The sequence below is a fragment of the Musa acuminata genome, chromosome BXJ3-7 (assembly GCF_036884655.1).
Source record: "Musa acuminata AAA Group cultivar baxijiao chromosome BXJ3-7, Cavendish_Baxijiao_AAA, whole genome shotgun sequence".
In the NCBI taxonomy this organism is placed as follows: Eukaryota; Viridiplantae; Streptophyta; class Magnoliopsida; order Zingiberales; family Musaceae; genus Musa; species Musa acuminata.
The window spans coordinates 29,579,925-29,596,519 of record NC_088355.1 but is presented as its reverse complement, the minus strand read 5'-3'; the positions used below and the strand labels follow the sequence as shown (position 1 = coordinate 29,596,519).

The following is a 16,595-nucleotide window of genomic DNA, read 5'->3' as shown; positions in this document are numbered from 1 at the left end:
CTATTTATCCTTCTTCTCCTTGTTTCTCCGCTCCATTGCTGTGGCCCCGCTACCATCGTTTTCTTAATGCCACAGCTCTTTGCTCCCTCTTCTGCAAATAGGATTCGTCCCAATATATAAAGGCTACGAAGCACACAAATGTGCCCTTAATTTTCATTTTATATTGCTATGATTGTTATATATATTTTATATATTTAATACCACTCGATACTAAAATTAATTTTTATATTTTTAGGCATATCATTTGGTACGTCATATCGTATTATATTAAGTAAAGCTCGTAACATCGGTAATAAAAGAATGATTATTCTGCTGTTCAACATTAATAAAGATCTATTAAGGATGGTTTGTTCTTAAATTGATTAAGATTCTAGAGTCGTAATAATAAGTTGTTAAGTGATAATTAACAATGGTACATGGAAAATTTAGATTATATAAGTTAAGAATTAAGACTGTTTCCAACCCGATCAGCTTGTAATAAGAGATAACTGACAGAAAAAATTTGAAGATGGATATTCCAATATTAGACTAAGAAATGGATGTTCTAGTGTGGTTTAATTTGGCTTACGAGCTTTACATGATGATTTGAAGAGGTATATCATCCTAACCTAGATGTTTAGTGTACCAACCCTCACTCGGACCATTACTAGTTTGCTCGACACATGATTTTAGCTGTTTCAAGTTGAAACAGTTGAAACATCGTGGTATCGCTCATCAATCCCTGGTTAAAGGAAGGTGTTTTGCCAAAACCAAAATCCATCATGTTGACATATAGATCACATGTAAATCGATAAAACATTATATGTCAAGGAGGTAGATGCAACTGAAAAGGCAATGTGTGGCATGAATGCATATTTATAAGACATTATATGTTCTTGTTGTGGCATGTCATATCTAGCTTAGAATGGTTGGCACCACCTTGACCATTAATGGTTTTAGACCTAGGTTTGATTCGAAGCTTTCCCCATTACAAGTAGTCAAAGATCATAGTGTTGCACTTGAGCTACATGCTTTAGTTGCGTCAGATTTGTGATTGTCTGGATATAGTTGCGTGTCCAATTATGCTTTACTATTATCTTGCTCAATGTGCTGCAATTTGGAATTGTGTGATTGTGTGTTAACTATAGAATTGTAATCCTGTATAGAGTACACTGCTGAGTTTGCTCTCTGCAAGCATTGGCATTTTCTCTTCATTTCAAGCCCATCTCACCTCGGTAGGATCTATCTTAGGGCGTAAAAAGGATTTGTTCTTGATCTTAAGTAGCTTGGACTCCAGGTGATACATCCATACTCGAGCCTCTGCTGCAGTCGTCGGGAGAGCCATGGCCTTCTCTTCCTCGGCACCTTCTTCACCTTTCACCCCGCCGCTGCAGCTCCCTCACAAATTGGACACCATACGATCCATGGACGAGCTCAAGCAAATCCAAGCCGCCATCCTCAAGACTCCCTCCCTCCAATCTCCTCCGCTCCTCGCAAAGATCCTCTCCTTCTGTGCTCTCTCCTCCTCCCCACACATCGCCCACGCCCGGTCCCTCCTTGCCCACATCGATAACCCGAGCCCGCTCATGTACAACACCGTCTTCCACAGCTTGTCCCGTAGCAACAGAAGCTTGGTCTCCATTTCCATAATGTTCTACGAGGACATGCTCGAAAAGGACCTTCGTCCTGACAGTTTTACCTTCCCTTACCTTCTCAAGCTCTTCGCCAATTCCCAAGCATTGCAGGCGGGGGAAGCCCTTCATGCTCATGCCATCAAGATGGGGCTCGACGCCAATGTGTACGTTAGGAACAACCTCATGAGCTTGTATGCTCTTTGTGGGGAGGTCCGTTCCATACAGAAGTTGTTCGATGGATTTCCTGAGAAAGACTTGGTCTCTTGGACTACTTTGATCTCAGGGTATACGAAGGCGGGTTTGGCAAAGAAGGCGGTAAAAGTGTTCGAAGAAATGATGAGTGAGAACTTGAGAGCGGATGGGGTGACCATGGTGGCAGTGCTGTCGGCTTGTGCGGAACTCGGGGACTTGGAACTGGGGAGGAAACTGCACCGGTACATCGGTGCCCGTCAGATCGACATGGATGTCTTCGTCGGCAATGCTTTGGTAGACATGTACTCCAAGTGTGGGGACGTCGATTCGGCTTACCAGTTGTTCAACGAAATGCCTGTGAGGAATGTCGTCTCCTGGAACTCCATTATCTCCGGGCTTGTTAACAATAAGGAATTCAAGCAGGCTTTGGAGTTGTTTCGCCAAATGCAGCGCCAAGGCATCGAGCCCGACGCCTTCACGTTGGTCGGGGTGCTCAACTCGTGCGCGAGCCTCGGAGCGCTCGAGCTGGGCCAGTGGGTTCATGCCTACATCAACAGGAACGGCATCGAGGCGGACGGAATCACGGGGAACGCCTTGGTCGACATGTACTCCAAATGTGGAAGGATAGATCGGGCCATGGAAGTCTTCGGCGGCATGGCTCACAAAGACGTGTACACCTACACCAGCATGATCGTGGGGCTTGCCATGCACGGCCGGGGAGAGGAGGCGTTGGAACTCTTCGCCGCCATGTCGTCAGCCGGCGTGAAGCCAAATGAAGTCACGTTCGTCGGCGTCCTGTCGGCGTGCAGCCACGCCGGCTTGGTCGACGTCGGCCTCCGCCACTTCGAGAGCATGTCCGCGGTGTACGGCCTCGTACCGCAGATCGAGCACTACGGTTGCGTGGTCGACATGTTCGGACGAGCAGGGCGGCTCGACAAAGCACAAGACCTAATCTCGAGCATGCCGATGGAGCCCGACGCCTTCATCTGGGGGTCTCTGCTGGGAGCTTGCAGGAACCACGGAGACGTAGCACTGGGTGAGACCGTGGCGAAACTCCTCCTCGATGTCGAGCCTCAAGAGGAGGGAGCTTATGTCCTCATGTCCAACCTCTACACCGCTGGAAATCGCCGCAGCGACGGACTCCGGATGAGGAAAGCAATGAGGACGAACAAGGTGAGGAAAACGCCGGGATGCAGCCTGATTGAGATAGACGGCGTGATTCACGAGTTCAGGAAGGGAGAGGAGTTGCATCCACAGGCGAAAGAGGTATACGCAATGGTGGATGAGTTCGCCCATCGCCTCAACATCGACTCTTCACAGGACGAAGCACGTCACCACAGCGAGAGGTTGGCCATGGCATTCGGATTGATCGGTACGAGGCCCGACACGCCACTGAGGATCGTCAAGAACCTCCGAGTGTGCCATGATTGCCACAGTGTGATCAAGTACGTGTCCAGATTGTACAACAGGGAGATCGTCCTCAGGGATCGCTACAGATTTCATCGGTTCAAGAATGGGTGGTGTTCATGTAATGAGTTTTGGTAAACAGCAGGTAATAGAAAACGATGGAGATGAAGTAATATACACATTACCGCCGCAGAAGAGGCGGGTCATATCATCGAGCATGTAGCGGGTCCGGGAATTTGCATCCCTATCTCCACACAACACCATGCAGGTTGCAGGTGCGGATCAAGAATAGAATGAAAGAGAAATTGATCTAGCAGAAGCGACTGTCATCTGCAGTGAGCTCCTCTCCGTTGGAGACGAAGTCAAAGGGGACAGGAAAGAGATTTGGAGCAAGAAGCGAGAGAGAGAGAGAGAGAGGGTTGGAAGCGACAGGAAGAACGAAGCAACTGATATCGGCAGGAGTTTACCATCATTATATATATATATATATATATATATATATATATATATATATATTTCAATTATCAAGCACATCCTTATTTCCCATAACCTCTTATCTTTATTTTATTATAATTTATTTCATCCCTCGATCAATCATCACCATAAGCATCGAAGTTGGAATCTTAACTGCATCCCCTAGATCATTTTCGATGATGATGATGATGATGTGGAGGATAAACATAGAAAAGAAACAAGGTGATAGGAAAAGATTTAAAAAAATGTTGAAATTAAATGATAAGTTGTTGATACTTATAGTCATTTGCAAAGGATAGCTTAGAAATATTAAAAATAATTAAAATGAGATTATAAATAACAAAAAAATTTAAATAGAAATCTCCTTTTCTAATGCAACCTCCTTTCATTCTTATTAACTAGCAAAAGATGCCCTAAATTTGTCACTCCAAAAATAAGAAAATTATACTTTCTTTAAAATAATCCCCATCATTCTTTGTAATTAGCATACGAACCCTAAATTTGACTTTGTTGGAGCAAATGATAACAGTTTTATATTTCATTAAATAATATCCAAGACATTATACTAGAGTTCAAAATCGCAGTTAATAAATTCTTGAGGTTTATCAGTTATCTTACATATAAAGACCATGTGCAAACTTCGACTTTAGATGGAAATGAAATGTTGTGTTCATCACTTATTATTTTTTTTAAAAAAATTATTAGATTAATGAATTACATCATAGTTACAATTATGTAAGAAATTCCATCTTTGGCATTTTTAGCTTTTGTTCTTTTTAATGCTCCTAGTAAGGCTTGTATGTGTCATCCAATCTGTTATAGGGTTATTAGGCTTAGCAGTTATAGATGATAGTAAATACTCAAAAACACTTCAAGGATTTATCCTAACATTTAAGTTAGAGGGAAAAAACAAGGAAAAAAAAGAAACAAAAGATACAGTGCTTTTTTAATGAAATAGAAAACAATTTTAAATTGTTGATAAAAGTTAAAATTTGACTGGAGAGAAATCTTTCTTATCCTCTTTCCTAATAAATCTCTGTCCAATAAACACTATAGAAGAAGATAGGTCCAGACCTTATGATGATGTAAAAAATACTCGGTCATGAGAAATTAGGGCTCAAACTAATCACCAACTTTCTTCTTGATCTGTACCTATCTGTGCTTGTACCTTCAAAACAAGTGAAGTTCTAAGAGTGAATTTTTGAGAATGCAACTTCTAGTGACAGAAAAAGAAGGCAGAATCAGAAAAAAAGAAGACCTAAACCATAACCCTCAAGTCATACCTGCTCCAACACCATTCAACTACTACCACAACATTTCCAGCCATAGCACAACAGTTGTGACAAAATCAATAAGCTAAAGAAATATACAATGCCTTCGTTTCATCAAAACACAACTCAGTAACAAGACCAGGCATATCCAGCACATAATATCAGCAGCAGAGTAACAAGCATGACAGTTTGACACAGCTCCTGCACGTAACAACACTATGTTGCAAGGAAAATACTATACCAGTACATCCGTAAAGCAAAGTCTTCCAGAGGATGAAACAGCATTTGAACAGTAATAGATACCGAAACTTAGGTACAACACTCCTTAGAAACACATGCTTGCTGTTGGTGATGTAACTGACGATGAGCCTGGGCCAGCCACCTTAAGCGGAAGAGACTTCCAGACTCTTGCCTCATCGTCACCGCAGTTTCCGCTTATTTTGAGACCTATGGCTGCCTGGTTCATGTTGCTTGGGTCCTTGGCTGCTGCTGACTTAAGCCGGAGCCGCTCAGCCCTCGAACCAATTGTCTGGCCTAAGATTGAAGCTGCTATGGTCAGTGCCATAGCAGTCTTGGGCATGACGACTGACTTCCTGAGCATCGCAATAAATGGCACGGCTGCATGGACCGCAGCAAACCACTGAGGTGAGAACTTTTCGGTATGCTCTCTCCACACACCAAGGGGCACATTCGCAGCCATGCCTAGCAAAGCAATCGCCAACATTTTTGCATGCAATGGCTGAGGACGGAGAGTCTTCACCAGGGCAGTACGAGCTAATGCTGCTCGGACAGCCACCACAGCAGGGGGGCATTTGAGTTTAATTCCAGGTGGTGGCTGTAGTATCTTTGCTACAAGAGGCAAGACACCACTCACTGCTCTATAAGACTTTGCAATTGGGCATTGCCCTGTTCTGAGCCACTCATGGCTTAATGATTCATGTGATGTGCCGCCACCTTCCCTCTGAAACATGTGTACCAAAAGAAAGTGGATGGGCACAATAAAGTCAAATGATAATATATATATGTGCATGTAAAAGAAATTTTGCATCATTTTCTCTGAAAGTTCAAACAAAAAGAATTTGGTGACTCGATCACTCTAGAAGGGGATGTCAACTCATATACCTTTCATAAAAAAATTTTAATGCGAAAATTTATGGAATTAACAGTCCGGATGATCACATGTGATGATTATATATTTGGGCTGTCAAGTAACTAATGTAGCTAATAAATATGCAACTTTATTAAAAATTCAAAATGAGGGATGAATGAAGCAAGAGCAGGTTCCTGACCTGTTGAGAATGATCCTTCTTGGAGGATTTCTTATTCTCGTTCCACTTTTTTGAGAAGAAATCAAAACCAAAGGGTCCTCCTAGGCCAAAAGCTGAGAGACCAATTGAAGCAGCTTTCCCTGACAAGGGGTTAAACTGCATGACAGGCATAGGTTCCACATTCTCCTCATGCATATATGATTTGCCTGAAAGTGGGACAACTCCATTGTGCCCATGGAAAAGCTTGAATGCCATATCGAAACTGGGTCCATCTTCAAAGATTGGACCCTTTGCTCCTTGTATCTAGAAAGAAAAATAAAGGAGATAACAGAGCGGGAACATATGTCATCCATGTAACTTCTATCGTAGCATGCAAAGATAGAGCATAAACTTACTGGGAAAGGAGAATTAAAAGATGCTGAGAAGGAAAAGTTTGTTGGCTCATTAATATTCCTCAGAAATGGACACCTTTGAGCATCCGGATGAGAGTACAAATTCTCAGATGACCATGATTCACATAGAAAGCCACCGAAGAGCTCCATCTTTGAGTATGTCTTGTGAGAAAAACAACAATTTATGTCTTTGAGTATGTCTTGTGAGAAAAACAACAATCTTTTGTGGAAAGACAAAAGATAACAACACACTTCCTAAAGTGATCAACTTTGAAACTTCTAAAGATGCTAGATGCTTACACAAAATTGAGAACAACAACAACAATCTTTCTGCACTGTCTACGGAAAGACAAAAGAAAACAACACACTGCATAAAGTGATCAGCTTTGAAACTTCTAAGTCTAAAGATGCTGGATGCTTCCACAAAAATGAGAACAACAACAACAATCTTTCTGCACTGTTGTAAACACAATACATTTGGGTTGGGCAAGAGCTAGGGGGTGGACTTCTATGTAAATTGCTTGGTGCAGAAATCAACACTAGGGATCAGCTTATCCCTATTGATCTGAGTGCAAACTAGTTCACATTACTGATATGCCATATATAGCTTCTTACTATATTAAACAAAAGTCATTTCACCATAAATGGCAAATCATTAACATGTGGAACTTATAAAACATGTTGACCAAAATCTAATCTAAATACCTCTTGTTCAAGCTCACATGCATCCCGGATATCTTAGTCCATTATTACAAAGAACAAAGACAAAGCATATGTGCCATTCCTAGCTGCAGGGAACACAGCTTTACGTGAAAAGGAATGTCCTGTACATGAGATGTCTCCCAGTATCGGGTGGGAGAATCAATATATGTAATCCTTACCCCTGCATGCAGAGAGGAAGTCTCATAGTTTACTCATGTTTTTATTTGCATAGGTAAATAAATGAGGACCATAACAAGCCATTCTAGAATTCAAGAGGTGAGGTTAGCAAATATAAGGAAAGAAACAACCACCATACATGTACAACCATATGTAGGCATTGTGATAAAACTGTAAATGGAATAAGTTGGGTTCAATCAGAATCCTTCATAATAATATTATTCTTCTCCTATCATATATGACATTCCCATAGCTAAAAGTTTGTATCCAAGCATATCATCATTAGATCATAAACTCTTATTATGGTATATCAATTTTCTCAAAACATATGCAAAATACTATTACTATTAGTTAAAAGAATAAACAGTATCAAATTATGGTTTTCCACTCAATTTACCTAATACTCAAATGATTAGATGAGGTCATTAACCAAATTATTGGATTAACATGCTAGTCAATATCCAACTAAAATTGGATGGATTATCATTCAATCAGGTCATATCAAATTGATTAATAGGCCTAGATACTGTATTTAGTATCTTACAATTCTATCACTTGTATGGGAATAAACGGTGCCACAAACAGTGAAAGCAATCATAAAATGGATGACAAACTGCATGAGGCCCCTACAATGCAAGCTCTGAATTACCCCCCACAAGGGGTGGGCATGCTTTTACCAATCAGACTCGAAGTTGGAAAAGAGCAACCTTATGAGAGCATCAACAATCACTCTCTAGGAAAAGGCAAACATGGAACCAAAAGACCCTGTGAGAGGGTAGATATATTATATTGTATATTTACAATATTAAAAAGAAAATAAACTTCTCTAGCAAAATAAATCCAATTGAACCAATAAGAGTTGTTTACATGCGAATCTAATTAAAGCACATAATGATAAAATACAAAAGACAAAAAGAAACATAGGAAGTTTAACCGAAATTTCTTTCATGAAGATGTATGGAAGTTCAAATATTGTAGTAGCCAAGAAGGAATTCTTCTAAAGAGAAATATCAATGTAAAGAATGTGGAAGAGCCTGGCTTCAGGAGTAAAATCAGAATAATTTTATCTGTAACATGAGCCATGGTGAGTACTGAGTACCGATTCCATAATGTCAAAATTGCACGCAGAACTAGGACATGAGGCATACATAACCCACAGAAATAATGAATCTGAGTAATTAAATAAGTTCTGGTTTAGGTGCAATGCTCAGATACTACAGGCTAAACATTCAGGAAAATTTTGATTGTCGTAATAAATATGTTTGAATTGTTTCATTTGAAAGAGCAGTTGCAGTAACAAAAGAACACTAACCGAACAAACAATCTACCCACAATAATCACTGTGATGGACTTTCTTAATGTTGAGATATTTACCAATTTTACACGTTGGTAATACACATTCAAGAAAGCATTTTCTTCTTAGAGACATTCAACTTAAATGGCATGAATGAAAACCAATGCTTGAAATTGAAAAACCCATCCATAACTAAGATAAGAAGGTTAGCTATTTCACTAACCAGTACCCGTTCCTTGCTACAATATAATCTTCACTGTTGGATAATTTTCGTTTTGAAATTATACATGTCAAACAGTATTCCAACAAATGCAACCTAATTTATTACATCCAATCGTATTTCTTGATCTGATCCACGCAAAAGACTTGAAACAACTCAAATATAACCATGGAACAATAACTTATCGATCAACTAGGATAAAACTGCAGGTACCTATATCGCCATTTATACCAAAAGGAAAAGAAAAGCCGTCCCACAAATTTCATGAAATTTCTATCCCTGCAAATTCAGAATAAAAATCTCCAAAGACTAGCAAAGCCACAATTCAGGCATTCATTAGAACACAATCACAACACTGATATGAAATCAAAGGTTTCAACTTCCTTCTGCATGGGAACTTCGAACTCCAAAAACTAGTCAAAGATCCAATCTTTCCTACCAATCTCAATCCAATTCAACCATCAGACATCAGAAAATAAAAAAATAGGAGAAAAATACTTATGCCCACAATTGCCACCAAAAAAATCAGTAAGAAGTATTTCCTGGAAGCGCACAAACTCAGGATTCAAAGAAATGACAAAGATCATACGGCGTCAAATGTAAAGAAGGGAAAAGAAGGCAATCAAACAAAACCAAACACCACAAATTCGGGGAAAACGGTAGGTTGCCTCGACGGCGGAGGCCTGAAGAAGCCTTTAGCTAAATCCCACCTTTGATCCGCGTCTCTTCGGAGCGATGGAGACCGAAGAATCGTGTGGAGATCACAAGACGTGCACGCCCTGCCCTTCCCCCTTGTAGGCCTTCTATGCGGGAAAGAAACCGGTTAAAGCCGGTCGCCAACCATGTCATCTACCCGTGACTGTCGGTTTCCCCCTCTCGCTCTGGTTTTGGCCTCAGTTTGATCACGACCGTCCGCTTGATTGCCACGGCTGATGCTAGCCGTGGATCGTATTTAATTTCTCCAAGACTTAGCAAATTCACCAAAAAAAAAAAGTTTCACATTATTTAATCCCACCATATAAATCAGTTCAAGATTTCTATCAAGGAAATTATTTTTTAGTAACAAAATAGTTAGTTTTTGATCACAAATTTCTTGTAAGTAAAATATTTGTGGCTAAATATTTATTTTTATTGACATTTTCTGATTGGTAATTGTTCTATAAAAAAAAGGATATTCTTCCCTCAAATTGGTTAACTCAAAAGACCAGGAGCAGAAAATTAGATTGATTGAAACTTGTCTAACCATGCATCACATTCTTGTTATTTTACTAACCATGATTCATGAAGCCAATCCCAGATATCTCTTGCCAACTAAATCCTCTCCCAACCCTCTGTTAAATGTAATATTAGCTGAGCAACAAGCATAACTCTGTTTTAACACATAGTTGGGAGCACTATAAGCCAGCAATCACTCACAGAAAGACTCATTTCTGCTGCTAAGAATCAGACGTGAGTGTGTGCCAACATGCTACAGATCACTGGATCAGCAGTTTGGCTTTTGGACCAGCACAACTCCAAGAGCGACAATGGAGGCATACACAAAATTGGGCGTTCTCTGCGCCACCTTGCCCACGACCGGAAACCCCTCGGTGGCCCTCTTGGCCAGCAGCGCTATTGTCGGCACCAACACCAGTCCTATCAGTAGATTTTGCCCCACCGACCTCACGGTATCGGCCGTAAGCTTCCTCATCAGCTCTGCGAACTCCTCGCGGTCGAGCAAGCCGTCCAAGTTGATGTCGTACTCCTGCACGAAGATAAAGCGTCGTCTGAAGAACTGTAACGATGGAAGGAGGAGGAGAGTTGCAAACCAAGCTGACCTCCATCATTGCTTTCAGCTTCTCCTTCGAGGGGGGGTCGTTGTGAGGCCCCGGGAGGAACTTGTTGATGTCACTGCAAGGAGCAAGCAGCAGGAAGAGGGTCATCATCGATTCTTCCTTAGAGAGAGTGTGTGAGAGAGCAGGGAGATGGTACTTGTAGGCGTAGAGGACGGCGATGTATAGGTCTTGGAAGGTGAGCCGGTCGTCGTGCGAATCGGTTCTGATGCGGTCGAAGGCCTCGTCAGCAATCTTCCTCAGCTGCCTCTCGCGCCATCCGTTCCCTGCTCCTGCTCCTGCTCCTGCTCATTCAAAGGCGAATAACTCTTGGAAGGAAAGTGAGAGAGGTTTGGGACGAGAAGATGGAGAGAAAGGGCACTCACGTTGGAACTTGCCTCCGATGGAGGAGAAGAGCTGACCCATGGTGCAGTCGAGGGCAAAAGAACTGAGAGAGAGAGAGAGGGGGATGGGGAAGAGATAAAGAAATATGTTCCCTTGAAGCCAGTGAACAGCTTACACGCGGCAACAATTGGCAGCACCGGAAGCTAAATATCTGAACCGCAACAAAACACGATCAAATCCAAAGAGATAAAGAAATATATATCTAAAGGGATAAATTTCAAAAAAAAAAATCTGTTTTTTAAAATATTTTCTCGGCCTCCTATTTTCAGAATTCTCCAACTACGTTTTCTTATCTTTTTATCTAATACCCGAAATACTTCTAAGAGTACACCAATTCATATTTTTATACTATATGATGATATTTTTAATAATATTTAAAAAATATTATATTATTATATTTTTATAGTGTGTTTTAGTGTTCTCTAACATGTTGAAAACAAAAACACTGTGTTACAGTGTTTTTTACTGCATAATAGTGCAGTGCTTTTCTAATATTATTGAAAACGCTATACCCCAACATGGAAACACTATAAACATAATAATGTTTTTATAAAATTTATAAAAAATATTATGTTATAATATATATTTTTTATATTACTAAAAACACTATAACATAATATAAAAATATTATAATTAGGCCGTTAATTTTATAAACAGATCCGTAGGAAAAAGGAGGAAAACAATTTTCTAACTATTAAACAAAAAAAAATTAAGGAGGGAAATGAATATTTTAACTATTAAACCCAAAAACCTAAGATTTTTTCTGGAAATTCGCCCTATAGAAATTTTATTTTTTATAATATTATTAATAATATTAACTAAATAGGCTGTAAAAAAAAAAACCCTTGCATCAGAAATTCACCTTTTTTTTAACTTTAACCAGGAATTGAGATCATCTTGTGTGCAGCTGCATCAATGAACAGGAACTGTTCTAGCAGAAACTTATGAGTTCGAAGGCAAGACTGCACTAGAATACAATTACTTTGTCAACTCAGAAGCAAAAGGGGAAGAGAGGAACAGACGGCAGAACTTGAGTCTGTTGAAGGTGGCTAAGGAGATTAGCAACTATTCAATCTGCTGAACTGGAATCAAGCTCAAACTTGTCTGTCACGGATACCCAGATTCCACTGAAGAACAACGGGGTGCAACAATTACACACACATTTGATCAACACACATAGTTTCTTGCAGATAGAATGCAAATTTACTAAATTACAGTGACAAGATCCGAAGCTCATTAATCTATAACATGAATCATGCTATGAAAACATACCTCCAGTCCAAACGTTGGTAAAGATTACATCTTTCGAAGATGCTTTCCACGGTTTAAGCAACATATTGTTCGAGAAAGACCCAAATCCGGTAAAACAATCTGACCTTTCACGAGTAGAGAGATCGGCACGAGGAACAGAAAGAAAGCATACGGTAAGCAAAGAAAAGACTCGCGATCGGATCTTTCGGGAGAGGAGATCCCGCGACGCGGAGCCGCGGAAGGTCGAGATAGATGGTCGCCCTCCGGCTCCGATTCAGTTGGTGCAAGGCGGGATCCGGCCCGTCCGCGGGCGGATCCGGGCGGTCCCGACCTGCACCAAGCGAACTAGAGGCGGCGGCGTCCACCGTCGACGGCTGGAGGAGGGTGAGCAGGGCGGATCGAGTGGCCCGGCTAGACCGCAAGAGTCGTGTTCTCCGCCAGTTAAGCGCAGAGTCTTACGGCAATCGACGGGCCATGTGGCAAATCAATCGCCTTTTCCAGGGAAAAAGAAATAAAAATCATTATTTTAGCCTATTTAATATGTTAGATGACCTTTTTCAGTTCTAACTATTTTCATTTGTATAATTAATATTTTTCCAACCTGATTATGTAAATTATATGATTAAAAATATTCTTTTTATGTGATTTAGTTGGTATATTTTCATCATCGAAAAGTACACTGTGATGAAGTGCTCCAAACACCCAATAAAATTTTAATTAAATATTAAACTTATTAATATATATGGGATGAATTTTTGAAAAAAAATTCTAAGTTTGATATTTTTTATAGAACTTATCAATTTTAAATTTTTTTTATGGAGCACCCTTGATAATGTTAAAAAAATTATTTTATTCTTATTTTCATCGGATCCAAACGTCATATTTCACCTTGTATTAACGAATTATTAATAAATTGATTTGATTAATTAATCCATCGGATCTAAATTTTGAACTATCTTTAAAATTAAACTCTCTTACATTGACTAATATATGAGGCTAAATATGATATATGAAAATTTTAGTAGCTTAACATATTAAAATCATAATAATTAAATATTAAATCTCAGATTTTGATGATTAAATCAATCGATGAATTAATGATCTAATCCATGTGTTGAGATAAGTGATACAAAACTAATTACGATCGTGAAAAAGGTAAAACAATTAAAGAAGAATCGAATGTTAGATCGAAGTCATCAGGTCGGATAAATCAGGGGATACACTGAAGGATCGGATAATGTAGTGAAAGCTCGCTTGAAGTTCCCTAGGATTTCACCAAAAGCTCGTCTGAAGTTTGCCAAAAGCTCACCGAAAGATTGTCGGGAGTTTGTCGGAAGTTCACCGAGAGTTCGGTTGAACAATTAACGTGTCAGATAACTTAGATTGCTTGTTTCGTAATTGTTTTAGCCTTAACTATCATAGTTAGGACTTTAATTTGAGTTAGTTTTGGGATAAATCCTACTAACTCAATTAGGGGCCAACTAGGCCCAAAATAGGGGTGAATTGGGCTAGTTGGATGGCCCATTCAGCCACTTGGAGCCACGTCATGCGATGGCACCGCTCAAACTAGGCAGTGGAACTGCTTAAGGCTCAGCTTCCCAGGTGGTTTGGGTGGTGGTACCGCCCAGACTAGGTGGTGGTACAATTGACAATTAATGCTACCAAGCGATGGTACCACTAGAGTCCAGTCTTCTAGGTTTTGTCAAACGATGGTACCGCCTAGATTAGATAGTGGTACTACCCAATAATGATGGTGGTACTGCTAGTACCTCGGAAAGAGCAATGAAATACCCCACTCTTTCCTACATCAAAGAGCAACAAAATAATGGCGGTGGTACTTTTTGGCTCCATTTTTTAAGCCATTAGGGCCTATAAATACCCCACTTTTTTCTACATAAAAAACCAATAAAACTGTAAATAAAAGTCTTGAGATTTTGAGTTTTAAAAATATTAAAAAAGTGCTAAGTATCCTCTTCATTCTTTAGTTTTGTGATCATTTTAAGAGGGGTGTGATGCTTGTAAAGGTTGTCTCCTAAACCTGTGAAAATGAGAAAGAGTTGTAAGAGGGTAGTTGATATTCACCTATCGAAGAAAGACTGTTAATGGACGCCAGTGGCCTCAACAGAGGAGGAATCGGGAGTGGACATAGGTCACGATGACTGAATCACTGTAAATTCGATTTACACTTTCTTTCTATGTTTCATTGCTATTATATTCTGAGTTAATTTCTTAGTTCACTTACTCCAAGTCAATCACACTTTCATTATTGTTTTCACCGAACAAAGATTTTTTAAAATTGATTTTTTTCGAAAGCACTAATTCACCCTCCCTCTTAGTGCGACTTGATCCTAACAATTGGTATCAGAGCAAGGTTACTCTCTATTTGGTCTAAAACCCAAGAGAGATAGCTTTCACTAGTAATAAACAGGGTCATTCTATCACTTGTCCTCCTATGTTCAATGGGACAGACTACATATATTGGAAAACTAGAATGAGAATTTTCTTGCTTTATGAATTTCGAGTTGTGGAACATTGTTGAAAGCGGTTTTGAGAAGTCTTCCAAACCAAAGAATGAATTGAATGATTTGGAAAAGAAGACTTTCTCTTTGAATGCTAAAGCGATGAATGCTTTATTTTGTGCTCTTGATAAAAATGAATTTAATCGGGTTTCTATATGCAAAACTATTGAATCTTGTATTTTTATAATGAAACCACTTGATATGTGTTTATGATTTAATCTACGTTTTGAGTGACGTAGGATGCTTCGATCAGGTTGAGACAATTAAACTAGGAAAATCATGTTGGGCCAGAGAAACATGTTAGAAGATTGTACGTCGGGCCGGTGGATCGGTCGACGTATCGACAGAAGGCTTCGGGTTGTGGATTCGGGCATCGGGCCAAGAAGAGCGGGTATTGCGCCAAGGATATCGAAGTTGCAAAGTCAATTGGCCGATTGGGCAATAGGCCGCAAGAGAGGACGATGAGCCGAAGAATCGGACGAAGCGTCGAGGGACCAATGAGATGTCGGACAACTTGATTAATTGCTTACGAGTAATTGTCTAGATCGAAGTTTTGTTTTACATATGCAAGATTAACTACGATAGCTTGAAGACATAAAGCAAGTCTACTGGAGTCAAGTTCGATGGGTGTTCGAAGTCCGCCAAGAGTCCGAAGATTCATCGGAAGTGCTGCCGGAACCAACCGAGAAGAAATCGGGGACTTGTCGAAGTTTTTGGAAGTTCGTCAAAGAGATCGTCAGACGTTCACAGAGATCACCGAGAAGGCTCGGCTACTTGCCAAAGACTTGCTAAACTCGCCATAAGATTGGGAGCCTACTAGGAGTCCGTTGGAAGAAATCCGAGGGTGTATCGGAGGTCCGTTGGAAGATCGCCAGAAAGCTCGCCGGAAGGAAACTCGACGTTGCCGGTTAAAAGATCTACTTAGGATTATGTCTTGTTTTCGTAGATTACATGTAATTAGGGTTAGGATTAAGAAATAATCTTATATTCTGGTTAGGGGCCAATTGGGCTCGAATTTGACCTGGTTTAGGCCAGATTTGAAGCCCAATCAGTGACCCGTAAGGTCGGGTGGTGGCACCGTTGGACTGGGTGGTGGCACCACCTAGAACCCGAAGGATCGGGTGGTGGTACCGCTTGGCTGGACGGTGGCACCGCCCAGAACCTGAGAGGTCCGACGGTGGCACCGCCAGTACACTATCAGTGTCAAACACTAATAGGCGGTGGCACCGCCAGCATCGAAAAACCCAAAAGTAATTCAAATTTGGAACCCAAATTTGAATCCTCTTAGGGCCTATAAATATCCCTCAATTCTCAGTAGAGAACACAACCTTTGAGAAGTTAGAGATTGAGATAAAGCCTTAGCAAAGTCTTTAGCAAGTCTTATTTTTAATAGCTTGAGTGTTCACCTCCCTCTTTCTCTTTAAAAATTTGTAAGAGTGTGAACCACTTGTAAAAGGTTGTAAGAGGGGTATTTGTCCTTCTCCTTTAAAGTGATTTGCTAGTGAAAGTTGGGAGCCTCATCGAAGAAGGCTTCGCAAGTGGATGTAGGTCATTTGACCAAACCACTTTAAATTGGTGTGTTCCTTGAATGTGTGAGTG

The 16,595-nt window shown here is 40.3% G+C and overlaps 3 protein-coding genes across 7 annotated transcripts; 1 reads left to right on the top strand and 2 right to left on the bottom strand.

Moving 5' to 3' along the window:
- The first annotated feature begins 1,119 nt into the window (after positions 1-1,119).
- Positions 1,120-3,525, top strand: LOC135643050 (pentatricopeptide repeat-containing protein At1g08070, chloroplastic-like). Its single transcript, XM_065159588.1, has one exon. It carries the CDS (start codon positions 1,323-1,325, stop codon positions 3,348-3,350), a length of 2,028 nt encoding a protein of 675 aa, XP_065015660.1. The 5' UTR covers positions 1,120-1,322; the 3' UTR covers positions 3,351-3,525.
- A 1,487-nt stretch (positions 3,526-5,012) lies between these two features.
- Positions 5,013-9,955, bottom strand: LOC103992070 (uncharacterized). Of its 4 annotated transcripts, XM_018829180.2 has the most exons (5): positions 9,721-9,955; positions 7,323-7,500; positions 6,621-6,779; positions 6,247-6,528; positions 5,013-5,918 (listed from the first exon to the last, which is right to left on the bottom strand). In XM_018829180.2, exons 3-5 carry the CDS (start codon positions 6,765-6,767, stop codon positions 5,283-5,285), a joined length of 1,065 nt encoding a protein of 354 aa, XP_018684725.2. In that variant the 5' UTR covers positions 6,768-6,779; positions 7,323-7,500; positions 9,721-9,955; the 3' UTR covers positions 5,013-5,282. The 4 variants fall into 4 exon arrangements, with proteins under 4 accessions (XP_018684725.2, XP_009409926.2, XP_065014370.1 ...); XM_009411651.3 differs by lacking the exon at positions 7,323-7,500 and having other exon boundaries at positions 9,721-9,952; XM_065158298.1 differs by lacking the exon at positions 7,323-7,500 and having other exon boundaries at positions 9,651-9,767.
- A 355-nt stretch (positions 9,956-10,310) lies between these two features.
- LOC103992069 (uncharacterized) lies at positions 10,311-12,941 on the bottom strand. Of its 2 annotated transcripts, XM_009411650.3 has the most exons (6): positions 12,499-12,941; positions 12,089-12,353; positions 11,208-11,377; positions 10,982-11,126; positions 10,828-10,900; positions 10,311-10,754 (listed from the first exon to the last, which is right to left on the bottom strand). In XM_009411650.3, exons 3-6 carry the CDS (start codon positions 11,245-11,247, stop codon positions 10,494-10,496), a joined length of 519 nt encoding a protein of 172 aa, XP_009409925.1. In that variant the 5' UTR covers positions 11,248-11,377; positions 12,089-12,353; positions 12,499-12,941; the 3' UTR covers positions 10,311-10,493. The 2 variants fall into 2 exon arrangements, with proteins under 2 accessions (XP_009409925.1, XP_065014372.1); XM_065158300.1 differs by having other exon boundaries at positions 12,089-12,941.
- Positions 12,942-16,595: the final 3,654 nt, after the last annotated feature.